Source organism: Cyprinus carpio, chromosome B12 (assembly GCF_018340385.1).
Source record: "Cyprinus carpio isolate SPL01 chromosome B12, ASM1834038v1, whole genome shotgun sequence".
Taxonomy (NCBI): Eukaryota; Metazoa; Chordata; class Actinopteri; order Cypriniformes; family Cyprinidae; genus Cyprinus; species Cyprinus carpio.
The window spans coordinates 21,103,255-21,118,635 of NC_056608.1; the positions used below are offsets into that span (position 1 = coordinate 21,103,255).

The window sequence follows — 15,381 nt, forward strand, 5'->3', positions numbered from 1 at the left end:
TTTTATACATAGCGGAGATGAAAATGGAATCTACATCTTCATATCGGCTTCCTTTAGTTACAACTAACATGAAAGTCCTGTTTTCCAGAAAATACTCTTTGGAGGTCCTCTGTAGCTTTGTTCTGGAATGAAAGAGAGAATTAAACCATGCTTCACCAATATAATGCATGATAAGTGTAGCGTACATTAACATACGACTTAAAGGCCTTCAGATGTTCAGTTAAAAACATCAAGGTTGAACAAGGGCAGATTTCAGACTGTGGCTGATGTCATCTGTCATGCTTTTCTGTCTGGTTTAAATGTTAACTCTTCCCTAAACCGTGCCAAATACTTGAGCATTAAGAGAATGCGTTCATGTTGCTATATTCTGATTAGTAATTTCTGAAACTTTGTAGTTCACAATCAACACTTATGAAGAATGATTAGAAATTCAATAGCACCTACTAAACTCGTGAGTTCTGGGGAACCGTAACTCATCACTTATGCCTAAACTATATTTTAAATACTGTGGGCATAGATTTTTAAATATACATTTTCCAAAAGGGGAGTCTCACAGCAATGCCATAGAAGAACCATTTTTGGGTTCTTCTTAAAAGAATAATTTCTTTCTTTAATGAAAATTAAGGTTCTTTATTGGCTTCTATAGTTTTCTGAAGAAACTTTAACATCCATGGAACATTTCCATTGCCCAAAAGGTTCTTTATAGTGGAAAAACGTTTTAGATGATTGGATTATTAAAAAGTTCTTAAAAGTAAAGGGAAAAAATGGTTCTTTTAAGAATGGATCACTGAGAGGTTCTTTGAGGAAAAACCCCCCCCCAGAAAAAAATGGTTCATCTATGGCATTGCTGTGAGACTCCCCTTTTGGAAGCTTTATTTCTAAGAGTGTGAAGAATCGTGTGTGCTTTGAGAAGGTTCCTTGAATGTTATAGTTTCTAACCATACACCAGAAATCCCCATAAAAACCTTTATTTTTAAGAGTGCAGCATTATTGATTTATGTTACTCATATGATACTTATGATAGCTTCTACATAAAAAACTAAATAAATAAATAACAAAACAAACATTTTTATATTTGACATTTCCATCAGGAAAAAAAAAAGAAAAGAAAGAAAGAAAGAAATGCATCTTGAGATGTCATTTCTTCCTAAAAATTGGTTCAATCTCCATCACACTTGGGTCTGGAGTCGCTGGCTGTAAATATGTTGAAAATAATTAGATCTTATCTCAAGTTATTTATATCTGCTTTGGCTTTCCTGCATGCTGTGTCCCTCACTCGCTCTGTCACTCAGGAGAATGTGGACCCGTGAGATACAGCGCACAAACATTTCATTAACCACATGCTAATGACTCTCATGCTAATGTTTGCATAGATTACTGGCTTGGAGCTGAAAGCAGAGACGTTCCCCCTTTTCGCTCGCTGCGGCTGACAAATTCTGGATTTATTTATTTGGACTTTTCTGGCGTTCTTGTCGGTGACTGTAAACATCATGTAGCAGAAGGTTGATTAAAAACACAGGCTTCATAGATGTTTCCCAGATCAAGTCCAGGTCACTTGAGAGACAGAGTCAGTTTCATAAAGCATCAAATGTTATATTTTTAAACCTTTAAAACTGCATTGTGGCCTCTGGTATGCAAAGTAATAATATAAACTATAACTATATAAATGCATCATGTTCACAAAACCCCAGTGGAATAAATAAGTGACCACTTTACACGCACAAGAATATTTCAATAATATTCCAAACTTGGTCATATATGTCTCACTGTACCAATGTTTTTATTACTCAATTATGAACATTATATGTAACATTGATTTATTATTTTTATATATTATTCCAAACTCGGTCATATATGTCTCACTGTACCAATGTAGCAATCAAATTAGGAGTGAGAGGAGACAGGCACATAATGGAGTAACTTTAAGTCTATAAACAGTTCAAGTAATAAGCATAAATCAATATACAAATAAAACATCGTAACAGTCGCATATTTAAAAAGGTTACTGGTCTACAATTTTATCCTTCACCCTCTTGTCTGCTATTGTAAAAACATGAATGAGAATGAATTAGTTGGCTAAAATACTAAAAATTGTGTGTAATAAACAGCAAACATGGTCATGCGGGAATATTCCAGTAGCTCTGTACATATGTAAACTGGTGTGTGTGTAAGACTGATCCATAATGTGGTATGAAATCTACCTAATCACTCATTGGTTTAATGAGCTGAATATAGGCAGAAACTGGGAAATAGCCATAAGGAGTTACATCGCAGACCACACTATGCTTGAATAACTCATACTTAATAACTTATATCCCATACTTAATGTTGTTCTTTTAAACTTTCTATTAAATAAATAAATTAAATGATGGTAAGAAATGTTTCTTGAGCATCAAATCATCATATATGAAAGATTCCTGAAGGATCATGTGACACTGGACACTGGAGCAATGATGCTGAAAAATCAGCTTTGCATCACAGGAATAAATTACATTGTAATATAGAAAATAGTTATTTAAAATTTCACAATATTACTATTTTACTGTATTTTTAATCAACTAAATGCACCCTTGGTGAGCATACAAGATTTTTTTCAAAAAAATTTAAAATGTTAATGAAAAACTTCTGAGTGGTAATGTATATATAAGCAGTTTCAAACCCATTAACTCCATCCATCCATCAATCCATCCATCCATCCTGCAACTGTATTTACAGACTGATGTCTTTCAGAATGCTGGACTTACAGCCACCTCAACCAAAGTGCACCCCTGCTGTCTACTATAATTCCCTATAGTTTTAACACCTAATTTTCAAACAAGTAAAGGTGCTTTTTATGCCACTGCACTAAGAATGAAAAAAAGAGAAAAGAACTAGAGACGTCTGATGTGTGCATATATCCACTGACCCACAAACCCCCTGCAGCGACAGAGTCTGCAGTGTCTGCTCGTCACAAATGAATGACAGTGTACACTGCACACAGTCTTTACAAGATGGGGAAATTACAAAACATACGGTACTACATCTGCACTCATCTAACATAACAAAGCAACATTTTCTTTTGGATTCATTCTTAAAAATAAAGCTTCATACATTAAACCTTTCCATTGCACAAAAGGTTGTAGTGGATAAAGGTTATTCCTATGACATCACCACAGTAAGGTTCTAGGGGAGCCAAAAATTGTGCTTCTTTGGCATTGCTGTGAAAACCCATGGCTCCTCTTAAGACTGCAGGCTAAAGAAAGTTCATAAATAAAAATGTCAAACTGGGTTCAAATGTGACCTTGAATTAAGCTATTGTCGATCTTAATTGTTTAACATCGTATTGCTAATAACTAGATGTTAAATGATCAATAGTATAGTTTTGACATATTTTTGAGAAGATCAAATACTCAGCTTTATATGCGGTTTCCAAATCAATACATATGGTATAATGTATTGTATTACTATATGTGCACCTACATAACCATTCAATAGGTTGGAGTCAGAAAGCATTTTAATTTTACTTTTTAAAGTTTCTTATTCTAACCAAGGCTGTGTTTATTTGATCAAAAATACAGCATAAACAGTATTATTGTGAAATGTTATTACAATTTTGAATAACTGTTTTCTATTTGAATTTATTTTAAAATGTAATTTATTCCTGTGGTCAAAGCTGAATTTTCAGCATCATTACCCCAGTCTCCAGTGTCACATGACCCTTCAGAAATTGTTCTAATATGCTGATTTGCTGCTCAAGAAAAATTTATCATATCATGAGGATTCATATTTTTGTGGAAACCATGTTATCGTTTTTCCAGGACTGATAAATAGAAAGTTCAAAAGAATCACATCCATTTGAAATAAAATTATTTTAAAAGTATGGTCTGAGATTGAATCTCAAATGCCAGAATTCAACACAGGATATGACTTATGAGGCATACTATGGTGAAGGTTTGCCTCATGAATATTAATTACTTGCATGACTGGGCAGTCTAGAAAGGTTACCAAGCAACGTCAGCACGGCCTAATTAATATTCATGAGATTAGCCATCACCATGTCATAACAGCCGCTGACTGGACTGCAAAATTAATTTCCATTGCAGCATTTCAGTCCGTTCTTTATATATAAAAGGTACTTAATATTTGATTGTTTCTAGTTTTCCACACAAACCCTCAGCTGCATATTTTTGTGCTTTTAAAATTCTGAGTAAAATGGGAATTTGTATTCAATTTGCCACACTGTTCGACTATGATTGAACAACATTGACATAACTTTCTTTCAACTTTCTAATGCTGTGATACAGTATGTCACTTCTAACCACTGGAGAATAAAACCCCCTGATGTAATCCAATTATATACATTGTGCATCTGCTAATGCAGTACATTTGTCAGATGTCAAGTATAGGCTCTTCAAGATTTATTAGATTTCAGTAAAATACCATAAAAACCCACAAACCAGCTTTTAATAGCACTAGAACAGAGTGTGAAAATGTGTTGTACAGTATCTACCATCTGGATCTACACACTGATGCTGTCACATCTTGCCAAAACAGTTGTTTTATACATATTTCAAAGCTGCATCTCCAAGATATTTAGTTTTTGTTTTCTTTTTTTTTCACGCAGTGAGATTTGAAGTGTCATCAACAATTATTGTAATTTAAACTGTGCGGTTATGCTGTAAATAAGGATAACTGATACGGTCCATAATGGCTGACGTCATTCTGGTATCGAATGGCTTTTTTTGTGAGCGAGCGGTGTGTGTTTCTCTTCTCTCTCTGTGGCAGCAGTGACAGCACAATCCCTGGAGACCCGAACGATCAATAGAGTGTGAACCAACTCTGAGACAGAGGTTCACAAAACTAATCAAACTTGTGTTACGTATGTCACCTCTACACAGCCAGTTCTGACATACAGTACTGTAGGAGAAATCTCTCTGTAAACGGTGCAGATACACTTGCATAAGATGTCTGAAAAAAAAAAAAAAAAAAGTGACATTTCTAGTCTAGTAAATCAATATATCAAATGAAATGACACTTTTCTCCATGTGGTAAAAAGGTGGACTATTTTGCTTTTGTGTGTTTTGACCATTGCAAATGTTACTGTAATGAACTATGATATAGAATACTTGTTAAGAATAGCATTTGTTTGTTTTGATTTTTTTAAATTTTTTTATTGTTGGTTACTTCTTTTCAGCAAGGAAGCAATAAATTGGTCAAAAAATATAGTTAAGACATTTATAAGCTTTCGAAAGATTCCTAATTCAAATAAATGTTGTTTGTGAACTCTCTTTTAATATAATTAAGAAATTTTTAAGATTTAAAAAGAATTTTAATACCATATCAGCATATTAGGATCATGTGACACTGAAGAATGAAATAATGTCTGCAGAAAATTAATCTTTCCATCACGGGAATAAATTACATTTTAAAATATATTCAAAGTTATTTTAAATTGCAATAATATTTCACAATATTACTCTTTTTCTTGCATTTTTTTAATGCAGCCTTGGTGAACAAATAATTATTCAAAAAAAAAAAATAAATAAATGATTGGACTCCCTAGGCTTTCAAAACACTAAGCAGATATGAGGACCAAAAAATGATGACATACATGACCCTCTCTGTTTCGTGTTTGTGTTATGATCAAACATAAAATAAGGTATAAACAAAAATATGTATAATTGACTCATCATCTTGCTGATGGGAATTGAGAACCAATCAGACAGCCACTGGGGAGGCCAGAAAACTCCAAACACAACACTATAATGAAAAAGCTTTTAGTTGACAAAAAGCGACTTTTTTTTTCCCCATGCAAAACACAAATATGATTCCTGTATTTTAATATGAGGGGATCTCAACCCATAATAAAGTCTAAGAGGTCATTATTTACTCACCTTCATGCCATTCCAAACCTGTATGACATTCTTTCTTAGGTAGTCAGTTTGGTTCACACACTAATTTGTACGAGGAACAGAATAAAATTGAGATATTTACTCACTGAAAATCTTGACATGCATCATTGTTCTCCTTGGTGTGCTCATGAGAGAAGAACAGATGTTTGATTCATGAATGAATCCTATTGAGTCAGACTTTCTTGATGAATCAGTTCATCCAGTTCGCAAAGCAAAATGCAGTTTGTTCTTCCAACAAAGCGTATCTGTGACTTCAAAAGGCTTAGAATAGAGTGCACGAGTTGTGTGGTATTTTTAGGGTGTCTTAATAGTACTCTTGCATCTTTTTGAAGCTTTGGTCCCCATGGGGACTAAATGGATGGAAAAGAACGACCAATATGATTCTCCTAGTTGTTCACGGAAGAAATAGCAGCATAAGGGTTTGCACCCATGAGGGTGAGTACGTATATCTCTTAGAGAGGTGCATTTGGTTGCACTTTATTTTGTGACTTCACTAGGCTTAACATAATGAACTTTAACATTTTGTTTAACAACTGGTATGGGATTAAGCATGAAATAACTAATATATGCCTTCCTACAACTTGCAGCATTGTTGTTTTAGTAGTTTTGAGATTTAAATTATTTTTATTAATATTTTAAATTTAATTTTACATTTTCATTTTAATTAAAGTTTTAGTATTTTTGTTGTGCATTTACGTCAGAATTAATAGTTATTGTTTTATTGTAAATGTTTCTACTTTCAGTTTCAGTTACTTTAGTATAACAAAGTTAAACTAAATGAAAATTACTTGATTTTATTATTATTATTATTATTATTATTATGGAAGCCCACTTTTGCCACTAATTAAAATATAAAAAAAATGAAAATGGGACTCTTTATCTCACAATTCTGAATTCCCCCCTCACAATTGTGAGTTTCAATTCATAGAATTCATTCAATCCTGCCATTCTGACTTCACATCTTGCCATTCTGACTTTATAACTCGCAATTGTGTTTATAAAAATATGAGTTTATATCTCACAATTCTGAGAAGAAAATTCAGAATTGCGAGATGTAAACAAGAAAAAAAGGGAGAATTGTGAGATAACGTTTACTTTCCGTGGTTTCAGTTTTAGTGAACTATAATAATCCTGCTTTTCGGTAAACATAAAACAAAATAAAAAATTTTTATGCTTTTCTTCAGTGGTGGAAATGGGCTTCCATATATTTTAGCTTATTTCAGTTAATGTTTACTTTATTTCAAGAAATAAAAATGCATGGTTTCATGTTTTAGTTAACTACAATAACCCTGCTTTGCGGTAAACATGAAACTAAATTGCATTCACACAGGTTTGCCTCCTACAATTGCCTATGGCAGGACATAAAACTACTAAAGTAAAGATGGGCAGCAAGCTAGTGTGCTGTTAATGCAATTGTGTGTGTAATAGATACCTAATTCAGTTTCAGGACAGAGAGGAACGATGCTTTACAATGACGCAACCTCCAAACTGAGGTTTTAATTGTTACGTGTCAAATTATCTACATCCTGATAACAGTGGTTAGAAAAGCCTTTAAAATCGTTTCCAATTATAGTGTACATTTAGCCATAAGTGGACAGATTATGAAATTGGAGGGTGCAATGCTTAGCGTGCCGCTCTCAGAACGAAAGATGTTTTTTGGTTCTTATTTGCTGCTTAGGAAAACAAAGGCTGTTTTTGCAGATTATTTTGGGTGTTGATTGTTTATTTATTAAATATGAAACGTTTTATGGCACCTATGCTGATTGGATATTTTGTTCTGGTATGATTGTATTGAGTGTTAGAGGAACTGCAATCAAATGGAGAGGGCTGTCAGGCTTCCTCTTGTTGCTAAGAGACAGGTGTAAAATGAAAGTTCTGCTCTGAAGGAGCGTTTTGTGTAATTGTGACTGTTCGGCACAAAACCAGTCATATCTTTCCTCCACAGTTTGAAGGTACAGGAGTCTATTGACAGTTTTCTGAGATATCTGCAATATGCCGTCAACCACGGCAAACACAGAGCTTTCTACACAGTAAGTTCTGCGCTCCTGCAGATAATGCCGAGATCGCCATTCGGCGCTCTGTGTTTGCTGTTGAAAAGGAAAAGGAGAATTGTGAAACTATTACTGATACTGATGTGAATGAAATGCTTAAGTTGAAATTTCAAGCTGCACCCACAAAGAAAATTAAACCGAGCGCCGGGGCCTTTGAGCAAATTCACATTCATATTCACATATTCATGACTCATTTAAAAACATTGCTCAAGAAACACATTCTGACTTCGGCCAGCAAGGGCTTAAACTGTGTTTAGCGAATGGTTTAATTTCTGTTTCCATTTGCACAAGGTTTAGGGCCACCGCCTGAACATTTTGCCTTGACAGACTGAGTATATTTGCGAACAATTTGCCAGTCGCACGCTAAGAAAACAGTTCATTCGGGAACTGTTAATTCCAAAATAACTCTTTGCTCTTTTCAGCTTCACTCAGACATGGACAAGGAAGATGGAAGTGTGAAGTACGTCCTCACCGGAGATGGGGCCGGAACTGTTTTTGAGATTGATGAGAACTCGGGTGATATCCACGCCACCAGGAGGCTTGACAGGGAAGAGAAAGCGTTGTACACACTGAGCGCCAAAGCCGTCAACAAAACCTCCGGACAGGATCTGGAGAAGGCCTCGGAATTCATCATCAAAATCCATGACATCAATGACAACGAGCCAAAGTTTGCCAAGGACACCTACATGGCCGGTGTATCAGAGATGTCGAATGTTGGTGAGTATAAGCTGCTGGCACAAGATGTTCACAAAAGAAGAACATTTATTGTTATGGGTTATATAATGCTACTGCTTATACTGGGTGGAAGGAAATGAAATTTTTCTGAAAATGTACTAACCTTCAGGCCATCCCAGATGTAGATGAGTTTTTCTTCATTTGAACAGAGTTGGAGAAATTTAGCATTACATCACTTGCTCACCAATGGATCCTCTGCAGTGAATGGGTGCCGTCAGAATGAGAGTCCAAACAGCTGACCACAAAAACATCACAACAATTGACAAGTATTGTTAATCGTTAATGTCTTTTGGAATGAAAAGCTTCATGTTTATTAGAAACAAATCCCTCAACTTCAAACGTTTGCTTCAAGCCAAAATAATAGATCCAAAATCTATAATAACACTTCCTCCAGTGAAAATCTCCTGTTGTCTCTTAAATCAAAATCCACAACATATGTATTTAAGATTGTTTTGACTAGTAAATGGTGCTTGATCTGTGCATATTTCTCCCCTGATTCGGATGAGTTGACTTTTTCCACTGGAAATCAATAGATAGAGAGTAGATAGAGGACTTGTATTTTAGCCTGAAGCAACAGTCTGAAGTTAAAAACGTCTTGATGGATTTATTACAAAGAAGCAGCTTTTCAAATACGTTAATTGATGGACTGAAGTCATGTGGATCATTGTGATGGTATTATCAGCTGTTTGAACTCTCATTCTGACGGCACCCATTCACTGCAGAGGATCTATTGGTGAGCAAGTGATGCGATGCTAAATTTTCCAAATCTGTTCTGATGAAGGAGCAAACTCATCTACAGATGAAAAGCCTGAGTGTAAATACATTTTCAGCATATTTTAATTTTTTGGATTAATTATTATTTTCATATAATTATTGTTATTTTTTTTATTTATTTATTTATTTTTTTACAGGTAACCAGAATGTACAATATCAACATTTTGACAGTATCTAAAATGTGATTATTTACTTCCGTTCTCCACATTTTACATACAAAAGCTCATGAATACATCAAATGAAAACTATTTTGTAGATTTTACATCCTGGTGCAAGTTATTTTCATTAATGCCAATCACATACTCACGAATCTCATTTACGTCAAAGTGCCTCCATTAAAACATCCAAAGCAAAATAAAGTAGCTATGGACTTTTTTTTTTTTCTTAATATATAAAACAGTCTTAAAAACAAAATATTTCAGAAGGATAATTCAAAATGATTACATGTTGAGTGAAAAAACAGATGCGTGTTTACCAAGCAGTGAAAACTGTCTCCACCATGTTGAGCAAAGTGACATTGGCCAATAAAGAGAAAGACTTTATTTAAGTATTTATTTTTTTTCGCTAAACGGAAAACACTTTCTTACAGCCACTTAATCAACGCTGATTAAAACTATGACAAACATTCAACTTCACGTGATTTGCAGGGAGGATAAAGATCTTACAATATCCCGTCTGAATTCATTCAATTATCAGTGATTTTAAACCCATTAAGAGCGGCAGAGAGAATCAAAGTAAATGAACGGGATGCAGCAAGCTGAAATCAATTACTCTTCACGAAGTAACAAATTAACCCGCAGGTTTATCTCAAATGAATCAAAACTCATTTGCAGTTCTGACAAAAACAAGGCAGCCGGTTTTGATTAAAGATTTTGTGCTATGATAAGATAATCATTGTGGATCTTAATCATTGTGACCTGGGAAATGAATCAAAGATTAATCACTAGGAAATTAGGAAATTATGCTTGAAGTGGTCCTGGTGTACCTATTTGTGTTTGTCAATTCATAAAGCACTGTTTGAGAACGCTTGACAATATGTCAGAGGTTACCAAACAGAAATTAAATCTTTTTCGCGTTTTTACTTTTGCCATTTTGATACCTTAATAATAATTAGAGTTTGAGATGTATTGCCCCCTAGAGCACAATCTTCATCATAGAAATGGCCCATCACATCCACCGGCCTGTGACTGAGAGGGACACAATAGCAATAATGAATTAATAATAATAATACTTTGTTATTGAGACGGCCTGTGACTGAGTGTTATAATATAGTAATAATGGATTATTAACATTTTTTTTTTCTTATTTTGAAGCATATTTTTCATGAAGTAGGCAGAATAAATGAATGAACGAATTAACGAATGAATAAATAAATAACCAACCAGTGCTTCAGCTTACCACTTGGCATGATACTGTCTTTCTTGGAGAGGTCATATTTCTGTTGGCTTATGTTGTAGATGCTTTTTTTCATAATTTCTGTTGAAAGGAGAAATGTAATATAATTAGACATTAATTATCGTGTTAGTTATCACATTTATCCTTGTCTAGAAAACAAAGATTTATACTTTCACCTCACTCTCGCACTACAGAAGAAAAAGAAAAAAAAAGGGAAAAAAAGGAAAAAACAGGACTAAAAAACAATCTTGATTCAAACTGATCTTTCCTAGTTGGTTAGGACAGCTTAGTTAACCCCTGCTGGTAGATACCACAACTAAACCAGCTAGGCCAAAACAGAAGTAGCTGTGTTGTCTATGCAATGGGGGAAAAAAAGTTAGTAAGCAACATGCTGTCAGAAATCACACATTTTTCATTTTTTTTTATATTATGGTTGATTATTCCACTGTTCTTTTTTGTTTTTTGAAGTGTGATATTGTTTTATATTTTTCTGTTTCTTTTGAATTTCAAGTCCCAGCTCAGTCACTAGTGAAGGGTTTGAGACTTTATTCATTCTTGAGGTGTCATCGGCCAATCAGCACAATCGTCACGTCCTTATCATGACATTTTCAATGCGACATCAGAAAGAAATGTGCTATTGAAGCCTAAAGGTATTCAAATTTCTGTTAAGTTCTGGATGTCTCATTGGAGAATAGATCTTAATGCAACCGTGTTTGTTAAAAGATGGATCCCCGAGGCGTGAAACACTACCAGTCATCATTTCAGACGAATGCAAGACCACTTCACTCAAGCTTCAGGGACTCTCAGTTGGATTCTTACATTCCAGCACCTGATCTCCTTTATGCCTCCGCCGTCTACAGTCTCAAAGCACCTGTGTTTTACAAGCAATGTTGTTTAATTCAGATTCTTAACATGATACATGGCAGACTCGCTGTCACTACCGATATTTATTTCCCTCACAGTTGTAAAAGCACGTCACGTTCCAACAGTTCAACTGTGGCCAGAGTTATTTATTCAACACAATCTGGTAAAAGCAGCCTTGTAAATGGACCACAGTCTTTTTCCCTCAGGCTTTTGCACTTGAAACCCAAGCTTAGCCTTTCTTTTCCATTTCTCTTTCTGTCAAGCTTGTTCTTCCTTTCATATCCGTATTTCTCCGTGGGGTTCAAAGTTACATCATCCCCGGTACTCCGTAACATAAATGGGACACTGTGCTCGTTTGACACTTCGCTTGAGCTCTTCCTTTCTCACGACCGTGTACGAATTCAGGAACGGCTCTGTGAGGTCATGGTGGCACTCTCGTTTAAGCCGAACAAACTGGCCATGTGTTGCGAACGTGCCTGCCGTTAATCAGATCTGGCCATCCATGAAGACTGACACTCTGTTTCCCTCCGTGTTATCGGAATGGAACCGGAGGGCGACAGATGTTTCTGCATTCATTAGTATTCTTTGAGCTGTTTGGAGTGCGAACGCCGCTCGGCGGAGGTCTTGTTGATGCCAAGGACGCCGCTGATCCATGGCAGAAACAACATGTGCATTCAGTCCACCTTCAGAGGTGAGACTGAGAAGCCGCGAAGTCACCTCTAAAGTCTATTGTAAGATGTCAGTAGTACACAAATGAGAACGGAGAAACCTCTGAGGAAACTACTCACAGGAAGCCGTGAGTGTAATGGAAAGCACCGTTGTTGGCAACTACGAATGAGGAGTGATTTTGCCCTTCATGTGGCAGGGAAAAAGTTGTTGTATCTAGTTATTATCTGAGACCAGGCCAAGATCAGACTTTTGTTGTGGGTAATGGTGTACTACACACTTGAAAACACTAAAAGACTTTCAGAAACAGTACAAGACTACAAGAAATTGTACTTAAGTAAAAGTATTGCTACTTAAGGAATAATTTCCTTGAGTACAAGTAAAAGTACTGAAAAATAATATGACTCAAGTAAGAGTAAAAAAGAAGTTTGCTGAAAAACTACTCAAGTTACTGCATTACAACGTTGTGTGATTTATGGGGAAGTGTTTATGTTGACAATTGCATTAGATATTACTGTAGTTTAATAGGATGTATTTATTAGAGATGCTTTGACTTATGAAACATGGAAGACAATAAACACCCAATTGCAATACAACAATAATTGATAGCTTTTATCACAGTAAAGATTTTTATATCAGTCTCACTGTAATAAGAAGCAACATGGAACCACAGAAGCTAACTGTTTCGAACATGACTGATGTTATATAGTGATTTTGGAGCAAAACATGATATTAGTCTGATAAATTGACTTGACTTGACTTGACTTGATAAATGGTCAAGTTTGATGCACCACAGTCTTTTTTCCCTCAGGCTTTTGCACTTGAAACCCAAGCTTAGCCTTTCTTTTGCCCTTTCATCTTCTCTGGCTGTTGCAAGCTCGTTCTTCCTTATATACGTATTTCTCCGCTGGGGTTCAAAGTTACATCATCCCCGGTACTCCGTAACATAAATGGACACCGTGCTCGTTTGACACTTCGCTTGAGCTCTTCTTTCTCACGACCGTGTACGAATTCAGGAACGGCTCTGCTTGCCAAACCGTGAGGTCATGGTGGCACTCTGTTTAAGCCGAACAAAACCGCCAATGTGTTGCGAACGTTGCCTGCCGTTAATCAGATATTGGCCATCCATGAGACTGACACTTCTGTGTTCTCCATCCGTGTTATCGGAATGGAACGGGAGGGCGACAGATGGTTTCTGCATTCATTAGTATTCTTTGAGCAGCTGTTGGAGTGCGAACGCCGCTCGGCGAGAGGTCTTGTTGATGTCAAGGACGCCGCTTATCCATGGCAGAAACAACATGTGCATTACCCGTCCACCCTCAGAGGTGAGACTGAGAAGCCGCCGAAGTCACCTCTAAAGTCTATTGTAAGATGTCAGTAGTACACAAATGAGTATAACGGAAAGAAACCTCTGAGGAAAACTACTCACAGGGAAAGCCGTGAGTGTAATGGAAAGCAACGGTTGTTGGCAACTTACGAATGAGGAGTGATTTTGCCCTTCATGTGGCCAGGGGAAAAGTTGTTGTATCGAAGTTATTATCTGAGAACAGGCCAAGATCAGGACTTTTCTTGTGGGTAATGGTGTACTACACACTTGAAAATAACACTACAAGACTTTCAGAAACACTACAAGACTACAAGAAATTTGTAATTAAGTAAAGTATTGCTACTTAAGGAATAATTTCCTTGAGTACAAGTAAAAGTACTGAAAAATAATATGACTCAAGTAAGAGTAAAAAAGAAGTTTGCTGAAAAACTACTCAAGTTACTGCGTTACAAAGTACTGTAATGTCACAGGAAATCCTTATATGAACAAATGCATCAGATATCACTACAGCTGAATAACATGCAGAATATAGAGATGCTTTGACTGATGAAACATGGAAGACAATAAACACCCAATTGCAATACAACAATAATTGATAGCTTTTATCACAGTAAAGATTTTTATATCAGTCTCACTGTAATAAGAAGCAACATGGACAAACCACAGAGCTAACTGTTTTCGAACATGACTGATGTTATATAGTGATTTTGGAGCAAAACATGATATTAGTCTGATAAATTGACTTGACTTGACTTGACTTGATAAATGGTCAAGTTTGATGCTATGTTAAGCAAACATACTACCTATCCCTGTTGCCAGGAGCAAATGTTTTATAACTAATTGTGAAAAGTACATTTATGTATGAGTATGTGTTTTTTTGTTTTTTTTTTAAGAAGGGCAAAAGCAAAGAATGGTAAGTGAGGCTTTAAAAGAAAAGAAAGGGTTTAAAACAATGTGAACTGAAATGTGCCAGTAAAAAAATAACGTGGTGTATGGGTAAGGTTGGGCATTGTTTGAATTTTTATGATTCCCATTCTCTAGTCAATTCCTAATTTTGATTCCAATAAGGTAAATAATAAATAAATAAATAAATAATTAAATAAATGAAAAATCTTTGATATCATTCATATTTATTCTAACTCTTATTGCAAAATATTTCCTTGTTAGCTGAATAAAAATCAACAGGCTAAAGAACACTTAAATAAGGATGTGTGCGCAAGAGAGAAAACAGAAATCGAGGACAGAAATGTAAAAAAAAAAAAAAAAAACGAAAAAAAAAAAAAAAACCTTTTGTCTAATTGACAGGCTTTATTTTTTCTCATGTATTTTACTTAGATAAGAAATCAAATACACTGCTGGATGATAACCAATAATTTGTATTCCATACTATTTTTTTTCTGCATTTTACTAATGACAATTTTAGGATTGGTTTATACAAACACATTAGGCAGAATAGTTTATATGCTGCATTAAATGTTATGTCAATTAGCACTGGAAAATTCGTATATTATATTTAGTTCCTTGAAATGACCTGAAATTACATTTTTAAGCTACGGGAATAGTGGGATTGTCCATATCAGGGATTTCCTGGACGTCATAAGTTTTTATTCTACTGGGGCATTTTGGACTTTCTGCGCCAGAGCGCCCCTCCGGCTTTGAGTATGAATGAAACATGCAC

At 35.3% G+C, this 15,381-nt stretch overlaps 1 protein-coding gene across 1 annotated transcript in view; it reads left to right on the forward strand.

Moving 5' to 3' along the window:
- The window catches only part of LOC109075898 (cadherin-10-like), a 53,428-nt gene that overhangs the window by 15,292 nt on the left and 22,755 nt on the right, over window positions 1-15,381 (forward strand). The window contains exon 3 of the mRNA XM_042735941.1: window positions 8,365-8,658. Within this exon, the coding sequence (XP_042591875.1) occupies window positions 8,365-8,658 (294 nt within the window). The remainder of the gene's footprint in view (window positions 1-8,364; window positions 8,659-15,381) is intronic.